This window comes from Sinocyclocheilus rhinocerous, unplaced genomic scaffold (assembly GCF_001515625.1).
Source record: "Sinocyclocheilus rhinocerous isolate Xijiao unplaced genomic scaffold, SAMN03320098_v1.1 scaffold1233, whole genome shotgun sequence".
Classification (NCBI taxonomy): Eukaryota; Metazoa; Chordata; class Actinopteri; order Cypriniformes; family Cyprinidae; genus Sinocyclocheilus; species Sinocyclocheilus rhinocerous.
The window spans coordinates 203450-219918 of NW_015639524.1; the positions used below are offsets into that span (position 1 = coordinate 203450).

General features: G+C 38.7%; 3 protein-coding genes across 3 annotated transcripts in view; 2 read left to right on the forward strand and 1 right to left on the reverse strand.

Moving 5' to 3' along the window:
- The window catches only part of LOC107751343 (nuclear cap-binding protein subunit 1-like), a 16814-nt gene extending 12982 nt beyond the window's left edge, over positions 1-3832 (forward strand). Inside the window, exons 17-23 of the mRNA XM_016567038.1 lie at positions 716-818; positions 1008-1101; positions 1187-1290; positions 1367-1484; positions 2617-2760; positions 3040-3153; positions 3250-3832. Of these exons, the coding sequence (XP_016422524.1) occupies positions 716-818; positions 1008-1101; positions 1187-1290; positions 1367-1484; positions 2617-2760; positions 3040-3153; positions 3250-3363 (791 nt within the window). The 3' untranslated portion in view covers positions 3364-3832. The remainder of the gene's footprint in view (positions 1-715; positions 819-1007; positions 1102-1186; positions 1291-1366; positions 1485-2616; positions 2761-3039; positions 3154-3249) is intronic.
- A 1624-nt stretch (positions 3833-5456) lies between these two features.
- On the reverse strand, positions 5457-13312 carry slc49a3 (solute carrier family 49 member 3). The gene is made up of 10 exons (XM_016567009.1): positions 12969-13312; positions 10723-10881; positions 8981-9197; positions 8815-8891; positions 8579-8716; positions 8294-8410; positions 7120-7272; positions 6888-7045; positions 6166-6278; positions 5457-5789 (listed from the first exon to the last, which is right to left on the reverse strand). Exons 1-10 carry the CDS (start codon positions 13128-13130, stop codon positions 5623-5625), a joined length of 1461 nt encoding a protein of 486 aa, XP_016422495.1. The 5' UTR covers positions 13131-13312; the 3' UTR covers positions 5457-5622.
- Positions 13313-13320: 8 nt separating this feature from the next.
- LOC107751329 (polycomb group RING finger protein 3) overlaps positions 13321-16469 on the forward strand; it is a 35621-nt gene continuing 32472 nt past the window's right edge. Inside the window, exon 1 of the mRNA XM_016567010.1 lies at positions 13321-13358. The gene's annotated coding sequence lies outside the window, so the exon portion shown is untranslated. The remainder of the gene's footprint in view (positions 13359-16469) is intronic.

Here is a 16469-nt window from a genome sequence, read left to right on the forward strand (position 1 = left end):
TTTGCATCAAAATGGCCTCACATGCAAGGAAATTGCTACAAAGAATATTGCACCTGAAAGAACCATTTACCGGATCATCAAGAACTTCAAGGAGAGAGGTTTGACTGCAGTGAAGAAGTCTTCAGGACGTCCCAGAGTGTCCAGCAAGCGCCAGGACTGTCTCTTCCTGAGGAGTCAGCTGGAATCATGTCTCCAGCAGTGCAGAGCTTGCTCAGGAATAGCAGCAGGTTGGTGTGAGAGCATCTGCAAGCACAGTGAGACGAAGACTTCTGGACAACGGCCTGGTGTCAAGAAGCCACTTCGCTCCAAAAAAAACGTCAAGCCTCAAAAGGTGAGTGGACAAGCAGAAGCCCACAAATTGTGATCAACTCAGAGAACTAATACGGCAAGAATGGATCGCCATCAGTCAGGATTTGGCCCAGAATCTAATATCCAGCATGCCAGAGCGAATTGCAGACGTTATGTAGAACAAGGGTCAACACTGTAAATATTGACTCATCATATATATATTTTTGCCAATAAAAGCCTTTAAAACTTACATGCTTATCATTGTTTTTCAGTATACCATAGAAACATGTGAAAAAAATAATCTACAAATACTGAAGCAGCAAACTTTGCAAAACACAAAATTTGTCACTGCCAAAACTTTTGGCCATGACTAAACGTGAATGTGCCTCGTTTTCTTTATGTAACCGCACTTCTCCTTTCTATCCAGATGAGGGCGACGGCTTCAACCCTCTGAAGATTGAAGTGTTCCTGCAGACACTGCTCCATTTGGCTGCAAAGTCTTTCAGTCATTCCTTCAGTGCCCTGGCCAAGTGAGTATCTCCTGCCAAACCCCACACAGGCCTGCCAGCGGCTGGCTCCGTGTTCCCTCTCCTTCTTCTTACAAACGCTGCCTGTAATTGCTAAAAGCACAGATCATTGGGAATGTATGAAAGCTTGTAAAATGCTCAGGTGCCGTTCTTCTGGTAAATGGCAATGGATGCATTTCTTTTCTCTCTCAGGTTCCATGAGGTTCTGAAGAACCTTACAGACAGTGATGAGGGGAAACTGCACATCCTCAGGGTTCTGTATGAGTTCTGGAGGAACCATCCTCAGGTGGGATCAGTCAGACGTCTTATTTTATATGTTGTATTGTCTTATTGAACACCAGCCGTGGCATGTTGTCGATGTACTCTTTCAGATGACCTCCGTGTTGGTGGACAAGTTGATACGGACCCAGATCGTGGACTGTGCAGCTGTGGCCAACTGGATATTTTCTCCTGAAATGGCTCATGATTTTACCAGGTAAACCTGCAGAACGCACTTACCTGTGCAGGTGAGGTCATTGCAGCTGTAATTGATGTTCATTGGGTCTATGCAGGTTTTATGTGTGGGAGATTCTACATTCGACCATCCGGAAGATGAACAAACACGTGCAGAAGATCCAGAAAGAGTTGGATGAGGCAAAAGAAAAGCTGGAGAAGCAACAGAACAAAAAGGTAGAGAAACAAATATTTTTGACTGCCAAGACACTTGTGCACGTGGGCTTTTGTTCAAACCACACAGCATTCTGATTTGTTTTTTGCAATCCTGATCTTTGGAATTGACTGTCCTCACTGTTACTTTTGTAAGGGCTTACATTGCATCAGTTGTTTGTGCAGTGCAGACAGTAAATATCTGGAATATCAACACTGGTTGCTGTAGTAATAATGTAGGTGTCGGCCTCAAGCCAACAGACTTTCTCATCCAGCAACTAGTGAGGACAGACCAGACGGACAACTGGAAATTTGGCTTCTGGTTGTGTCCGTCACAATGTCTAGCCACAGAGTTGAATTCATGAGGTGCCTGAGACAACATATGCTGTTGAGGAGGGATTGCTCTATTTGTTTTTTTTATATCCTACCCAGACACTACTTTCCAAAAACTGCTTTCATTCAGACAAAAACAAATGTCCTATACATATGTAAATGTATTTCAGACCACACATTACGATGCTTGGAATCTTTATTTATTGCTTTTCAGATTATGAAAAAAAAAGTCACATTGTTTCCCATTCAAATATTTTCCCATCTAAAATCCCATTATTTTAGATTATTTTTATCCTTATGTCATCTTTTTTAATTTAGCTTTTAATTTACTTTTTTAGATGATGATGATGATTATTATTATCAATTTTATTAAATTTTTCATATTTTAAACCTTTTATTTTACTGTGTATATTTGTGAAAATGAGTATGTATATTTAATCGTTACCTATGCTTCGTCAATATTACGATTATTTTAATGTGCCAGTGAAAATATTGGCTTTCTCCAGGTCTTTATCACTTTATTACAATGATTCAAAATTAAAACAACAAATGTTTACTTTCACAAGCCGTCAAGTATTTCGAGCTTGCAGCAGGAAGTTTAAAGCTTAGAGACTTTCATACGGCATCCACCCACAGCGTCTTCTGGGATTTCTCATTGGTTGATTCTCTCAAGTGTGCATTCGATGCATCCTAAGTATCAGTAACAAATCTGGGTACTTTCATTCATCCTCTGTACTTGCGTTCTCTATTATTGGAATTGAACTTTGATGGTTGATGATGTAGTACGAGAACACAAGGACGCACGGTTTCTCTTTTCCTGTAGCAGCGGGACAGCGGCGATGAAGAGGACATGGAGAAGAACAGTGAGGATGAGGAGGGTCAGTTGGAGGAACAGATCGAGAGGCTGCAGGAGAAAGTCGAGTCGGCCCAGAGCGAACAGAAGAACCTTTTCCTTGTTATATTCCAGGTGCGTCCATGACAATGCAGATCCATTTTATCCTGATGTAAAAAGCTTTTTTTGTTAATACATTTGTTATAGAGGCTGCATGACTACATTAAAAAAAGATGTGTCCCTGTTAATGTCTCAACTCCTTTTACACCTTGTTCCTATTTGTCAGAAGAGAAACATTTCATTCTTTTCATGTCTTTCTCTGTGTGTGTCTTTTGTGTTTCATTATGCTATTTGAAGACAGTGCCTGGAGCTAAGAGATGAGAAGAACTGTTGTTATCTCTCTTTCTCTTTCAGCGCTTCATTATGTTACTGACAGAGCACCTGGTTCGCTGTGAAACGAGCGGCGTAGACATCAACACCACCTGGTACAAGAACTGCATCGAGAGGCTACAGCAGATCTTCCTCATGGTAGTCCTGATCCACTTGTTTGCCGGTCTATACTGGGTTTTGTTGGTCATTAAACATCCCTTATTTATTACCTTCAATCTTCATTGTCGTCCACAGCATTATGTAATCATCCAGCAGTATATCGGCACCCTGGAGAACCTGCTATTCACCGCTGAGCTCGACCATCATATCCTGGCTGTTTACCAGCAGTTCTGCGCTCTTCAGCTCTGAATTCCCACAATGCATCACTTCAGACTGTCACACCTGCCTGTTTATGTGGCATTTCAAGGTTTAGTGACATCGATCGGGATCATTGGAGATGGTTTTTTTGTAAGTAGTGATATTGGGAAATCTCAGACCCTTTTTGGGGCCCTTGATATGTTTGTGTAGTGTTTCTTTTTTTCTTTTCATTTTTTTTTTCTTTCTTTTTATTTTTCATTGTCATCGGCTCTGTGGTAAGTGTAGCTCTTTTAAATGCCTGGTGTTTAGTAAACCATGATGAAGAGCTTAGTTTTACTCAAGCAACTATGGTATGAAACTACTCATTTTTATGCGTTTTATGTCATTTTGATTGAAAAATGATTGTCGAGTTGGGTTTCAAGTAATTCTTCATTATCAATGGTGTGCCTCTTAAAAGCAGATTGAGCTCTTTTGCCACTGTAATGCAGTGTTTTGAATGATAAAATTTCTTTTTTTTTTTTTTTTTTTTACACAAATACAAAATAAAAAAAAATTGCCCCTGCTCATGTCTTTTGTTCTTGCAAGCATCTACGAGAAAAGAGGATGTGGACTGACATATGATCATTTCTGGCTATAGCTGACAATTGTTCAAGTCCTTTGTGAACTCCTCAAACAATTACATTTACATTTAGTCATTTAGCAGACGCTTTTATCCAAAGCGACTTACAAATGAGGACAATAAAAGCAGTCAAAACTAACAAAAGAGCAACAATATATAAGTGCAAATGACAAGTCTCGGTTAGCCTAACGCAGTACACGTAGCAAGGTGTATATATATATTATACACGCACACATACACAAAGAAAAACAAGTAGATAGAATAGAAAAAATAGAAGAAAGCTAGTGTTTGTTTTTTTGTTTTTTTTTATAAAAAAAAGATAAATATTAAGTAGAATTAAAATAGAATAGAAAGTGTTAGAGTTAGAGTGTCAGAGTGGGTTTCTTAAGAAGTGGGGTTATACGAGCCTGTTTAAATACTGAGGGAAAAACACCAGTGTGAAGGGATGTGTTAACGATGTGAGTGAGTGCAGGTACAACGGCAGGAGAAATGGCTTGAAGGAGATGAGATGGAATAGGATCAAGCGGACAAGTAGTAGGATGATTGGAAAGGATGATTACATTTACAATTAAGATAAAATATAACAGACAGCCAGATGATAAATATAAAAAAATGACTTTTTCTAAAAACAATGTTTTTGATTGTATAATTAATTTTATTAACATACAAACAAATTAATGTTTTGGTCACGTTAGCAGGAATTGTAAAAGATAATGTGCAGAATAGGTTTTGAGTGGTTCCTAAGCACCCTTTTGGGATTTATGTAAATGACCATCTTACTGTACACTGTCACGCTTAGTATTACATGGCAATTTTGCTAAATAAATAATTGGGCATTAAATATTAGTTGAAAATACTGTACTTCACTTAAAGTAACTGCTACTTTTTCTCCCAATTATCTGAAAAACAATATATAACTTGCAATTCTGAGAAGAAAATTGTGAATTGTGAGATGTAAACTTGTAATTGCAAGGGGGAAAAAATCAGTGGTGAGAGAAAAAGTTGCAATGACCTTTTATTTTTTTACTGCGTTGTAGAAACAATAAAACAGAATTGCGAGAAAGAAAAAATGAATTCTGAGTTTATACCTCGCAATTCTTTTTCTTGTAATTGTGAGTTTATATCTATCAATTCTGAGTTTATATCTTACAAAAAAGTGAGATTTAAACGCAGAATTGCAAGAAAAAGGCACAATCACTTTTTTTATTCCATGGTGGTTATCCCAGCAATCCTTCATTTCTACTCCTACTTTAGGTAGAAAGTTAGTACTATGGACATTTTATTGCACTCAAATATATCTGTAGTTTCATAAAATAACTACTAGCCTTAGTTTCCAACTTTAAACATTCAACAACATATGTACCTCAAAATAACTACATTATAAGAAAATTATTTAATGCATTATGTATAACAGTTAGAAAATCCCTGTACCCTGTATTGCAATAAAAACATTTATGATTTGAGATTAATATTTGCATAAAACATTTGGTCTTGGTTACCTTTAACAGAATTTTTTTTTTTTGTGCATAACGAGTTTGGTTTTATGTAACATTAATTGTGTTGAGGTGGTACCACTTCTGCACAAAGTTGCATTTAAGACACATTTTCAGTGTTAATGAGGTAAAAGACTTTAAAGTGTGCGTAAACACTGTCATCAGTGGTTTTTCTTGCCGTTAGTTCAGTCCGTCTCTTTATGCATCAGTGCTGTTTGCCCAGGTGTCTCCTCCTGTTGACTGGTCTGTCACTCTATTTGGTGAGGCTGTGGCTTCCGCACGGAGTCTCCGGTAATCCGTGTGGAAAAAGCCAACAAAGCAGCAGGTGCCCAGAGTACACAGGCCTGCCATCACCAGCACTGGCACTATGTGTGTGTGCATTTAGGAGAAAGAGCAAGAGAAAGAAAGACAAATGAATGCCTGGAGCTCAGCCCAACTGTATCAACTCATCAAGGCATCAAGCGACCAGGAAAAGCCAGAAGGCTGGATTAATTTGGACGTGTTCCCATTTTAAACATTTTCCCTATCCAGGAGGAGGAAGAGGAATTGAAAATTGTGCACGAACCAGCCACACTAGACTTTCAAAGCATGGTGGGAGTTGTGACACGGTGAAGGGAGGAAACTAATCACCGCTTGAATAAGGCCATGCCTTTTACTGTATAACTGGACAGTAAACACTGTGCACTGCATACTATCTTTCAGTAAATAGTATTTTAACATTTCAAATAATGCAACACTTACCTGTCCAGCTCAAATTGGCATCTGTTCCAGTAGCACATACAGATAATGGAGATTCTGCCATTGGTTTGGCCAGAGCTTGTAGCAGGAGCAGATAAAGGGCAGCCTGAATTTGTCTGATTAAACATCACATTAAACACATCAGTTCAGTCTATAAAAAGTTAGTTAGCTTAAAGCACTACTTACCCAAAAATGAAAAATTGAGCAAATTTACACACCCTCAGACCATCCAAGATGTAGATGAGTTTGTTTCTTCATCAAACCAGATTTGGAGAAATTTAGCATTACATCACTTGATCACCAATGGATCCTCTGCAGTGAATGGGTGCCATCAGAATGAGAGTCCAAACAGCTGATAAAAACATCACAATAATGAACAAATAATCCACCCTACTCCAGTCCAATTATGTCTTGTGAAGTCAAAATCTGCGTGTTTGTAAGAAACAAATCCATCATGAAGGTGATTGTTGTTATCAGCTGTTTGGACTCTCATTCTGACGGCACCCATTCACTGCAGAGGATCCATTGGGGAGCAAGTGTAATGCTACATTTCTCCAAATCTGTTCAGATGAAGAAATAAACTGATCTTGGATGGCCTGAGATTAAGTACATTTTAAGCAATTTTTCATTTTTGGGTGAACTATTCCTTTAAGAAACACTTCTGAAACAGAATTTGTAAAAAAAAAAAAAAAAAAATTCTTAAAAACTAAAAAAAAAAAAGTTACCCAGACACGAAGATCAATCCAGAGGATGTTGCTTCACCCACAGGGTACGAGCATTCAACTCCGAGCTCCATTGCGATGGGATATACAGAGTACCCGAAGAATCCAAACCACGCACATACTGCACCAATGATGAACTTCTGCTCACTTAACTGGGAAACCTGATGGACAGTAGGACGACAACATTTCAGGTCAAGCACATATCAACAACAGTGAAATCATTTACTCTACTCACCACCGCAAAAACCGAGCAGCCCAGTGATGTCAGACACATGTTTATTTTAGTGACTTCTGTAAACTTCTTGGTCTTGTCCACGTACAGGCCGAGGAGAAAAGCACCCAAAACACCGAATACAATAGCAACTGCACCGCACAGTCCTGCAAAGTCCTGCCACATTAAACATGTAGAGACACAGTTATCTTGACTTGACAAAGCTAACACTACTAATACTGTACAGACTTGGCAGGTGATTGAAAGTGTTTATACAAACCATCCATCCATCCAGTTAGTGCAGTATTAATGCTATGTTTAATACAAGGCTTTCTAAATCCAGCATTTGAAGTTAGCTAGTTAGTTGAGATTCAACTTTATTTCTAGTTATTTAACATATTATGGCACAGGTTGGTTTTATGGTTTGAGGTAAATGTGGGTATAATTCTTTTTGGGTTCTTACATTTGAGTAGCCCTTAACACAAAGTATCTGCTCCAGTAAGGTGGAAAAGCAAGTGAATACCCCTATTCCTGAACCAAAACACACCAGCAGGAACACATATGCTTTGTTTGTCAGCAGCTGCAAATAAAAGAGTGACAGAACGCAGTGAATCTCAGACAGCAGTACAAAATGACAAGAGCCACCTGTAGTCAGATGCTATATTTCATAAATTCTCGAAAAATGCACTCATGCAATAAGTTTGTTTAAAATGGTGTAGTACCAGTTTCACCCCCTGTAGAAAAGGTTCAGAGCTGGAGGTCACCATGCTGGCAGAAGGGGGTGTGGGGGGAACGCGTTCACGGATCCCCACTGTTGCTATTAAACAGGCTATGGTGGCATGTATATCATATATCAAAAGCACCCAAAACACCGAATACAATAGCAACTGCACCGCACAGTCCTGCAAAGTCCTGCCACATTAAACATGTAGAGACACAGTTATCTTGACTTGACAAAGCTAACACTACTAATACTGTACAGACTTGGCAGGTGATTGAAAGTGTTTATACAAACCATCCATCCATCCAGTTAGTGCAGTATTAATGCTATGTTTAATACAAGGCTTTCTAAATCCAGCATTTGAAGTTAGCTAGTTAGTTGAGATTCAACTTTATTTCTAGTTATTTAACATATTATGGCACAGGTTGGTTTTATGATTTGAGGTAAATGTGGGTATAATTCTTTTTGGGTTCTTACATTGGAGTAGCCCTTAACACAAAGTATCTGCTCCAGTAAGGTGGAAAAGCAAGTGAATACCCCTATTCCTGAACCAAAACACACCAGCAGGAACACATATGCTTTGTTTGTCAGCAGCTGCAAATAAAAGAGTGACAGAACGCAGTGAATCTCAGACAGCAGTACAAAATGACATAAACGCCATCTTTAATCAGAGGCTATATTTAATTAATTCTCGAAAAAATGCACATTGCTCATGCAATAAAGTAAATGAGTTGTCAGTTTGTTTGAAACTGTGTGTAGTACCAGTTTCACCCCCTGTAGAAAAGGTTCAGAGCTGGAGGTCACCATGCTGGCAGAAGGGGGTGTGGGGGGAACGCGTTCACGGATCCCCACTGTTGCTAGGAAACAGGCTATGGTGGCAGGTATAGCATATATCAAGAGCTACAAGTCAGACAGAGAGACGACGGGACTATAAGGGATGTGCATCATACAAGAAATAAAATTATTTTTTTCCCAAGTTCTGTCTTAAGCAGTCTTACCAGCATGAAAAGAGTATTGGTGTAACTAAGTATCATTGGAGAGAAGATATTCGCTAAGAGCAGCCCAACAGTATTAGCTGGAAAACAAAGGAGAAGAATATTACCATTCTACAGTAGGCTACAGGCATTTAAGTACCATATAAAATATGAGCTGTAAAAAGGTTACCCATGGAAGCCATCATGTTAGCTGTGGCCCTCTGGTGATCAGGGAACCAGAGAGCGGCCAGCTTGGTGGGGGCAAAGATGACAAAAGGCTGGGCGAAGGCACACAACGTCTGGCCCCCCATGACCATAGGGAAAATGGCCCGCTCTGGGATGCAGCTCAACATGCCAATGACACGCAGGATAGCGCCCAACATGTTGAGCCATGAGCCCATGATTAGCTGTGTTTCAGAAAATAGGAAGAAAGTATATTTCGTAAATGTGATGAACATTTTCATCACAGCGGCTTTTTCAATAGGCTACATCCCAAATTATGTATTGTGTTTGATACCTTTCTGTGGTGGGAATGGCATTTAAAATAATTCAATGCCAATGACACGCAGGATAGCGCCCAACATGTTGAGCCATGAGCCCACGATTAGCTGTTTCAGAAAATAGGAAGAAAGTATATTTCGTAAATGTGATGAACATTTTCATCACAGCGGCTTTTTCAATAGGCTACATCCCAAATTATGTATTGTGTTTGATACCTTTCTGTGGTGGGAATGGCATTTAAAATAATTCAAAATTATACGTGTTAAGTAAATTATCTAATTTACTAAAAACTAAAACAATTTGATAACTCTTTTATTTTATGCTTCCTAAATAACACAATTAAATAATATTTTATTTAAAAACAAAAAGTGGATGCCATTGCAAGAAACAAAAAAAATCCACGTCCAAGCACTCACATAGCAGGCAAAATATAAAAAGCCTTTATTGTAAGACAGGGCTACATGTATTTTGCCTGCTATGTGAGTGCCTGGATGTGGATTTTTTTTGTTTCTTGCAATGGGATCCACTTTTTGTTTTTGACTTTTTGTTCCCGCTCTGGAGCACCCATAGTCTCGCTTGTGAGTACCTGATGTGCCCCTGGTCAAGACTTTTTTCTTTGAATATTTTATTTAACTTTGTTTTATATAAATAATGTTTTGCATTATTTGACAGAATAGCTTGACTGCAAAAGACAAGTATGTTAACTTTTGATTAAACTTAAATTAGTTGCAAAATTATTGGTCGCGACGAAAATCGGTTTGCGCATCGTAAATGAAGTGCACGCTCGTTGCAGCTAGGTTCAATATACATTTACATGGTATATTTATATTATGTAATATAGCATAACGCTATATATTGTATCATTTTATTTCCTATTATTTTCCCACTTGGTTTATGTGTGTTTCATCTGTTACCTATTTTTTGTTCGATTTCTGAAGAATCAACTGAAGTGAAGTGAGGTACCCAGGTGGCAGTCTACAACAAGTGAATCGAATTACCGTAAAGACAACATGTTTTGCACTTCAAGAACCAAGAGCACAAACACAGTTAATTTAATTGAAAACTATATGATCAGTTACTTCATTATTATAATATTATAACTTTATTATGATCATCACTGACCTTTATATAAACCTTTATGTTTTTTAAATGGCATGTTGTCACACTACAGTTTTAGGCCTAACCATAATTTCTGCCAAAATACCACATTTACTTAAGTTATATTTACAATAAAACTGTGATATTAGTCAACAACATTGACAAAGGAGATGCATTATTGATTAATTATGTTTTTTTTCCCCATAAGGAACAATAACTTTAACAATGGTATTTGGCAAAAACTAGTTATTATTCCTTTTTTTTTTTTTTTTGGTAACAGCTGGAAAACAATATTTAACAATATAGATTTGACAGTATTATCTCTCTGTATACCGAGAAGCGCAGTCCCAGTGTGTCCAGCACCCATGTTGTGATCAAACTGAAGAAGACAGCAACCACTATATAGACTAGCGACAGCCAGTTGACCAGATTTAGAGAGACTCGCAGATATTGTGCTGTCTGGTCGGCCACAGGTGCAAAAGTCAGCCATGCCTGTGGAGAAATTGAACACAATAAAAATGAAGGTGTAGCTTCAATGTGTACATTATTCCGATATCTAGTCCACAAAAATACAACATTCAAGAAAATACTATATATTATGTATCTATGACATTTATAAATATGAAGTGCATGAAACTGGACCAGCTTGCTCATATGACACAAAGTCTCAGTTCAACATTTAACTGCTGAAGCTGCAAAAAACAGGAACCACAGGTCAGAAGGGCCCCTCACATGAGCTAAATATGACAAACACAGAGTGACGTGCAAGTGTATGAGCGGCAGTGGTGTAAATTGTACTGAGAAATTATGCTTGAAAATAAATTATGGGTACAATTATACAAGTCAAGCCACATTCTAAATGAAATTTTAAGGAGTAAAAATATATTTTTATTTTCCTCCAGAATGTAACGGAGTAAAAATACAAGTATTTTGTTTCAGTGGTACTAGAGTAAACACTTGATTAAGAACATTTACTTGAGTACTTTATAGGACAAAGTACATTGGCCGTAGTGAGTGAGTGTGTGTGTGAATGAGTGAGTGAGTGTGTCCCAGCACTGGGGGTTGCACGAGTTAGTGCACTCTCAGGGCCGGGTTGTGGCAGGAAGGGCATCCAGCATAAAACATGTGCCAAATCAGTTGTGCGGATCACTCCACTGTGGCGACCCCTGATAAAAGGAAGCAAGTCGAAGGATGAGAGAGAGACTTGAGTACTTTATAGCCCTACTGAGCATTATTCACAGTGCAGTGGCCATTTGCAGTGTTTTTGATTGTTCATTTGCAGTGATGTACACAATAGCATTTATTTGTTTGCTATCAACAATATTATATGTATGCAGCAGCATGACAGATGGCAGTCAGCTGATCCCAAAACACAATACAGTCATTTTATGCACCACTGCACAACTTACTGGGACCATTTTTCGCATTAATTTAAATGCATAGACGCTGTTTTCACAGTCAGTGTGGAATTCCTTTGTGCACTTGGTGTAACATAAGATGCTTTCCTAAAATTAACTGTCAGTTCTGATTGTACGTAAAAAATATTTTTGTACTTAAAAATTCTTAACACATGCCTGCAATCCAGAATCACATCTACTGGTTTAGGCTGTCATCAGATTTCCTCAAGATTGTAATCTTTAAATAAGCCCCGAATTACACCATCTGCTAAGCTTTAACACAGTGTGCCAAGACACGATGTAGATTTCTCATATTTCAGATGAACAGCTTTGGACGTCTTGGCCTTGTAACACATATACAATGGTGTCCGTGCAAATGACATGTCCCATGGGAACCAGGGGTGCGTAATTAAGATTGACAAGCCCCTTTCTGGCACACGCCCTCTTCAGAGATAATAGCCTCGGGGGGACGTATCCATGTCCTACTACAAATGGGCTTTTAGGATGACCCTGTATGACCCTGTAGACTGAAGCCCCTAGTGGACTGATCACTTTAGAAAGTGTGAACATTTCCTAAATGGGTTAAACAATGGATAAATTGAACAACAGGCATCATAAATCAGTAGAGATATTTTAATTGTATTTAGAGCATGATACGCTAATTAACTGATCAAATGAATTGCAATTAATCGCATGCTTTGAACCATGATTTGCTACTTGCTAATGCAAGTCAGAGGCATGTGGTTGGAGGGAAATTTTCAGTTAAAACATTTTATTGGACAAAAATGTGGATATGCTTGAAGTGCAAGATGAGTCATCAATAGTTTTAGTCGTTTTACAGGAAGTAGAGCACTGTAAATTGCGTATAGGCTATATTTGTTCAAACATAACATAAAACTTAAAACATACATTTTTATTTCATTGGATGTTTAAAGTAAACAACCCAGGCTGGAAGGGTTGGGAAGAGGGATTCATGACGTCATTATAAACAAAATTTGTTGTAGAGCCGTAAGTCAGATGCACCTTCGGTTCTATTCGGATATATTTCCCTGGCATATTTGTACTTAACAAAAAATACAGAACATTTTAATGAAAAATAAGGAAGACAAACATTGTTTTTGAAATAACGTGCACCGATGAATTGTGTACAAATAAGTCTATGTAAATGAATTAACATCCTACCATTGCGTTAGAACAGTTTAGCAGGCAGAGTACAAATAAGATGAACCATCTCCTTTTGTAAACTTTGAACTCAGCAGCCGTGTTTCTTGCGTCCAAGTGAGACCGACCATCTTCACTCGAGATCCCGATGAGCGCTTCAGTCTCCGCGCTTCCATCATCCATGATGACAAACTCGAACCGCAACCAGATCTCACGATCACATTAAATTAGTTTTAGCAACTCTTAAAAACTCAAACCGTCGTAAGCGGTGTATCCATTTGGGTCCAAAAACACTTCTGTTAATAATCTACACAAACAACTTAACCATTTTCCAGACAAACGTTTCTAGATTGTGAACAACTAAAACTCAAATCAACCCAATATCCAGCGGACCGCTCTGGCCATAAACAGGTTTGTTCCTTTAAACTTGAACCGATTCCCGCTGATCATTGCACGTATGCGTTTCACGAGCTTTCTTTCGGATGGCAGACGGGGAGTTTTCATTTATTCTTGCTGTGTTTTTTCCGCTTGATGGCAGCTCTGCATGGCTATACGTACTGTTGTATGTACAGTCGTGCTGTATGTGTGTATACGTGTGTAAATATGTGTGTATGGCGACGCCGGGCCCTGCAGCTCCTAACCGGGTCATCTTTTGTAAGAAGGGAAAAAGTGTAATTTAGTGTAGCTGGAGTTTCATAAGCATGCACTCAAGTGTCTGATTACAGTTCTTGTGTTGGTTAGTTCTCCTCCTCTTCCTCCTGCCTGGAATGTTCTTGAGAGCTTCCTGTCCATCATAATCATCATCTGCCCATCTGTGTGTTGAAAGTTGGGGTTTGATTCTCTGGCAGGTTTGCATGCAAGCTAAAATGAAATCTGGGCCAGAGAAAAAGTTAAAGCCCAGAGGGTTTGTAGGGGAAGCATGTGCAAACCTGCACCCCAGACTCCTGGAGTAGGAACAACCAACAAGTCCTGCTTCATTGGACACATTCACTTTTGTGAATGCTTTACATTATAGTTGGGGGATCGGCAAACAGGATATAGTTGTTACAGTATAGACAATTTTCTGTTGTCCCAAAGTTGTGGTGGGACACGTCCCCCTTATGTCCCATGGGATCTACGCTATGCCCCTACATGATGGACGTATTGAGTTGTCATGTCTGGACATTGGTTGACGTCCACATTGATTTGGTTTCTCTTGAGAATCAGCTGTGAAATTTCTGTGTTCTGACTTTCTAATAATCATGTTGACCACTGAAAAGTGATTTATCCTACGTCCAGATGTACAGTATGTTGGTTTAGAGTGTTAAAAAACATTTTTAAATATTTTTAAATGTCTTTGACATGTTCTTGACAGGTTCACACACGCACACACACACACACACACACAGTCGCTGACATAACTAGTGAGTCAAACATTCATATGATGTTTCATTAATGCATGATTAATCGCTTAGTCAATATCATGCCTGTTGTCTGATTATTTGTTGTGATAGGCTGATGAAGTCTTTAGTACTGGCTTAAGCATGTGGCCTATGGCTATTGCGCAGTCCTCTCTAATGTGCCAGCAACAATTAAGTGGTTTTCAGTGAAAACAAAGCCTTTCAGTTTGTCCATGTTTTTAGTGCATATACCCAGAAAAGTGAGTTCTAATACTGGTCCAGCCTGCGGTCTGGCATTAAGCAGTGTAGACAGTTATTCACGCTGATGTGAAGTTATCTCACGTTAAACAAAATGAGTTTAATACTGAGCCGGTGAAATGTGACCCTGCTTTTGCTGAGGTGTTGGCTTACATTTACAATTCTGTAGATTTGATCAGGTGGATTGAAGGCATTAAAAACTGAAAGCATCTTCTAGTTCTAGGTAACGTGTCATTCAAGTGTGAATTCACTGAGGGTTTTTTTTAATGTTGATTCAGCTGTCACTTCATAAACTGTTAAAATATGTCATTCTTCAGTTTTGCTTTAATCATCTGTTCAGCTTAATAATTTAAGAGATTTTAAGAGATTTTGTAAGCCTTTTTAAGAGATGTGATGTATCAAGGCTGATCTTTTTTAAAATTTGTTTGATTCTTTTTTGCTGAAAATATTGTTTTTAATTGGTGTCAACCAATATGTTTTTATTTGTTTTTTATAGGCTCCAACATAGACTCATTGGAAAAATGTGCTCTGCCTACATTTTTGCAAAACTCCAATAACATACCTGCACATATCACTGCAGCTTCCATCTGAAATGAACACTTAGAGGCAGTGAAACACCAACAACTTTTATTCCTTTTCACTCAAATTATGTTTGTTGGGGCAGATTATTGATTAATGAAGATTTATTTTCACACTGTTCCTTGCACAATACTATGTTACCTCAAGACACATGATTTGTAAACTAATACATTTTGACATTTGCATCAAATAACCAGCTCCATATGTATGGCTTTTCTAATGTAGTAAACTTGCTCGGTAGCTCACCAGGTACAACATTACACTTGCGATGCGGAGCGCTCCGGCCCAGTGAAACATGTAGGGTGGAGTTTAGTGTAGGTGGTGTGTTATTTTCAAACTCGATTAAGCATTAACCTTTTAGCTCCACTCACTCACTGGACATTTAATTTCCAGTTAAGTTAAATTAGGGCTGCACGATAAATCGCATGCGATATTTAACGCGCATCTTGTCAGTAAAGAAAGTTCTGTAATCAGCGGTAAATCTCCTTCACGTGCGTGCTTTCACATGGAGCAGCATTTACTACACAGAGCCGTTGTTCACTGACAAGCTGCGCAAAACCACGATCATATTTTGCGCATGTTTTGCGCAGCTTGTCAGTGAACAGTAGTAAATGCTGCTCCATGTGAAAGCCCGCACGTGATGGAGTTTACCGCTGATTACAGAAACGGCTTTACTGACAAGATGCGCGTTAAATATCAGGTTGCCTTAAGGTCTTTTGTTTTTGCCTAAGTGTTGTGCAATTTCTACTCCTCTTTCATAAGCATCCAGGGTCATAGTGGATGAATTCTGCTGATACACTTTTAGTCCCACTTCCGTAAATGTGGGTCATGTCAGAGCTAGGGATGCGCCTATCCGATATTCATATATCGGTCAGAGAGGGCCGATCCAAATCCGAGATTGTGCATATTATTCTGTGTTACTTCTGAAGCCATACGATAAGGGTTACTCCACCCCAAAATGAAAATTTTGTCATTAATCACTTACCCCCATGTTGTTCCAAACCCGTAAAAGCTTAGTTCGTCTTCGGAACACAATTTAAGGTATTTTGGATGAAAACCGGGAGGATTGTGACTGTCCCATTGACTGCCAATTAAATTACACTGTCAAGGTCCAGAAAAGTATGAAAGACATCGTCAGAATAGTCCATCTGCCATCAGTGGTTCAACCGTAACGTTATGAAGCGACGAGAATACTTTTTGTACGCGAAGAAAACAAAAATTTATTTTGTTCAACAATTCGTCTCCTCTGTGTCTCTCCGCATCACCGTAGTGCCATTTTGGAGAATAACCACTGAACGCAAGCAGC

What these genes read in the sequence shown, in the direction of transcription:
- slc49a3 (XM_016567009.1), bottom strand. Translation starts at nt 13,130, where the DNA reads ATGGATGATGGAAGCGCGGAGACTGAAGCGCTCATCGGGATCTCGAGT. An exon ending in GGATTGATCTTCGTGTCTGG is followed by an intron (nt 6,279 to 6,887) that starts GTAACTTTTTTT and finishes ATGTTTAATCAG; the next exon opens with ACAAATTCAGGCTGCCCTTT. An exon ending in TGCCAATTTGAGCTGGACAG is followed by an intron (nt 5,790 to 6,165) that starts GTAAGTGTTGCA and finishes ACACACACATAG; the next exon opens with TGCCAGTGCTGGTGATGGCA.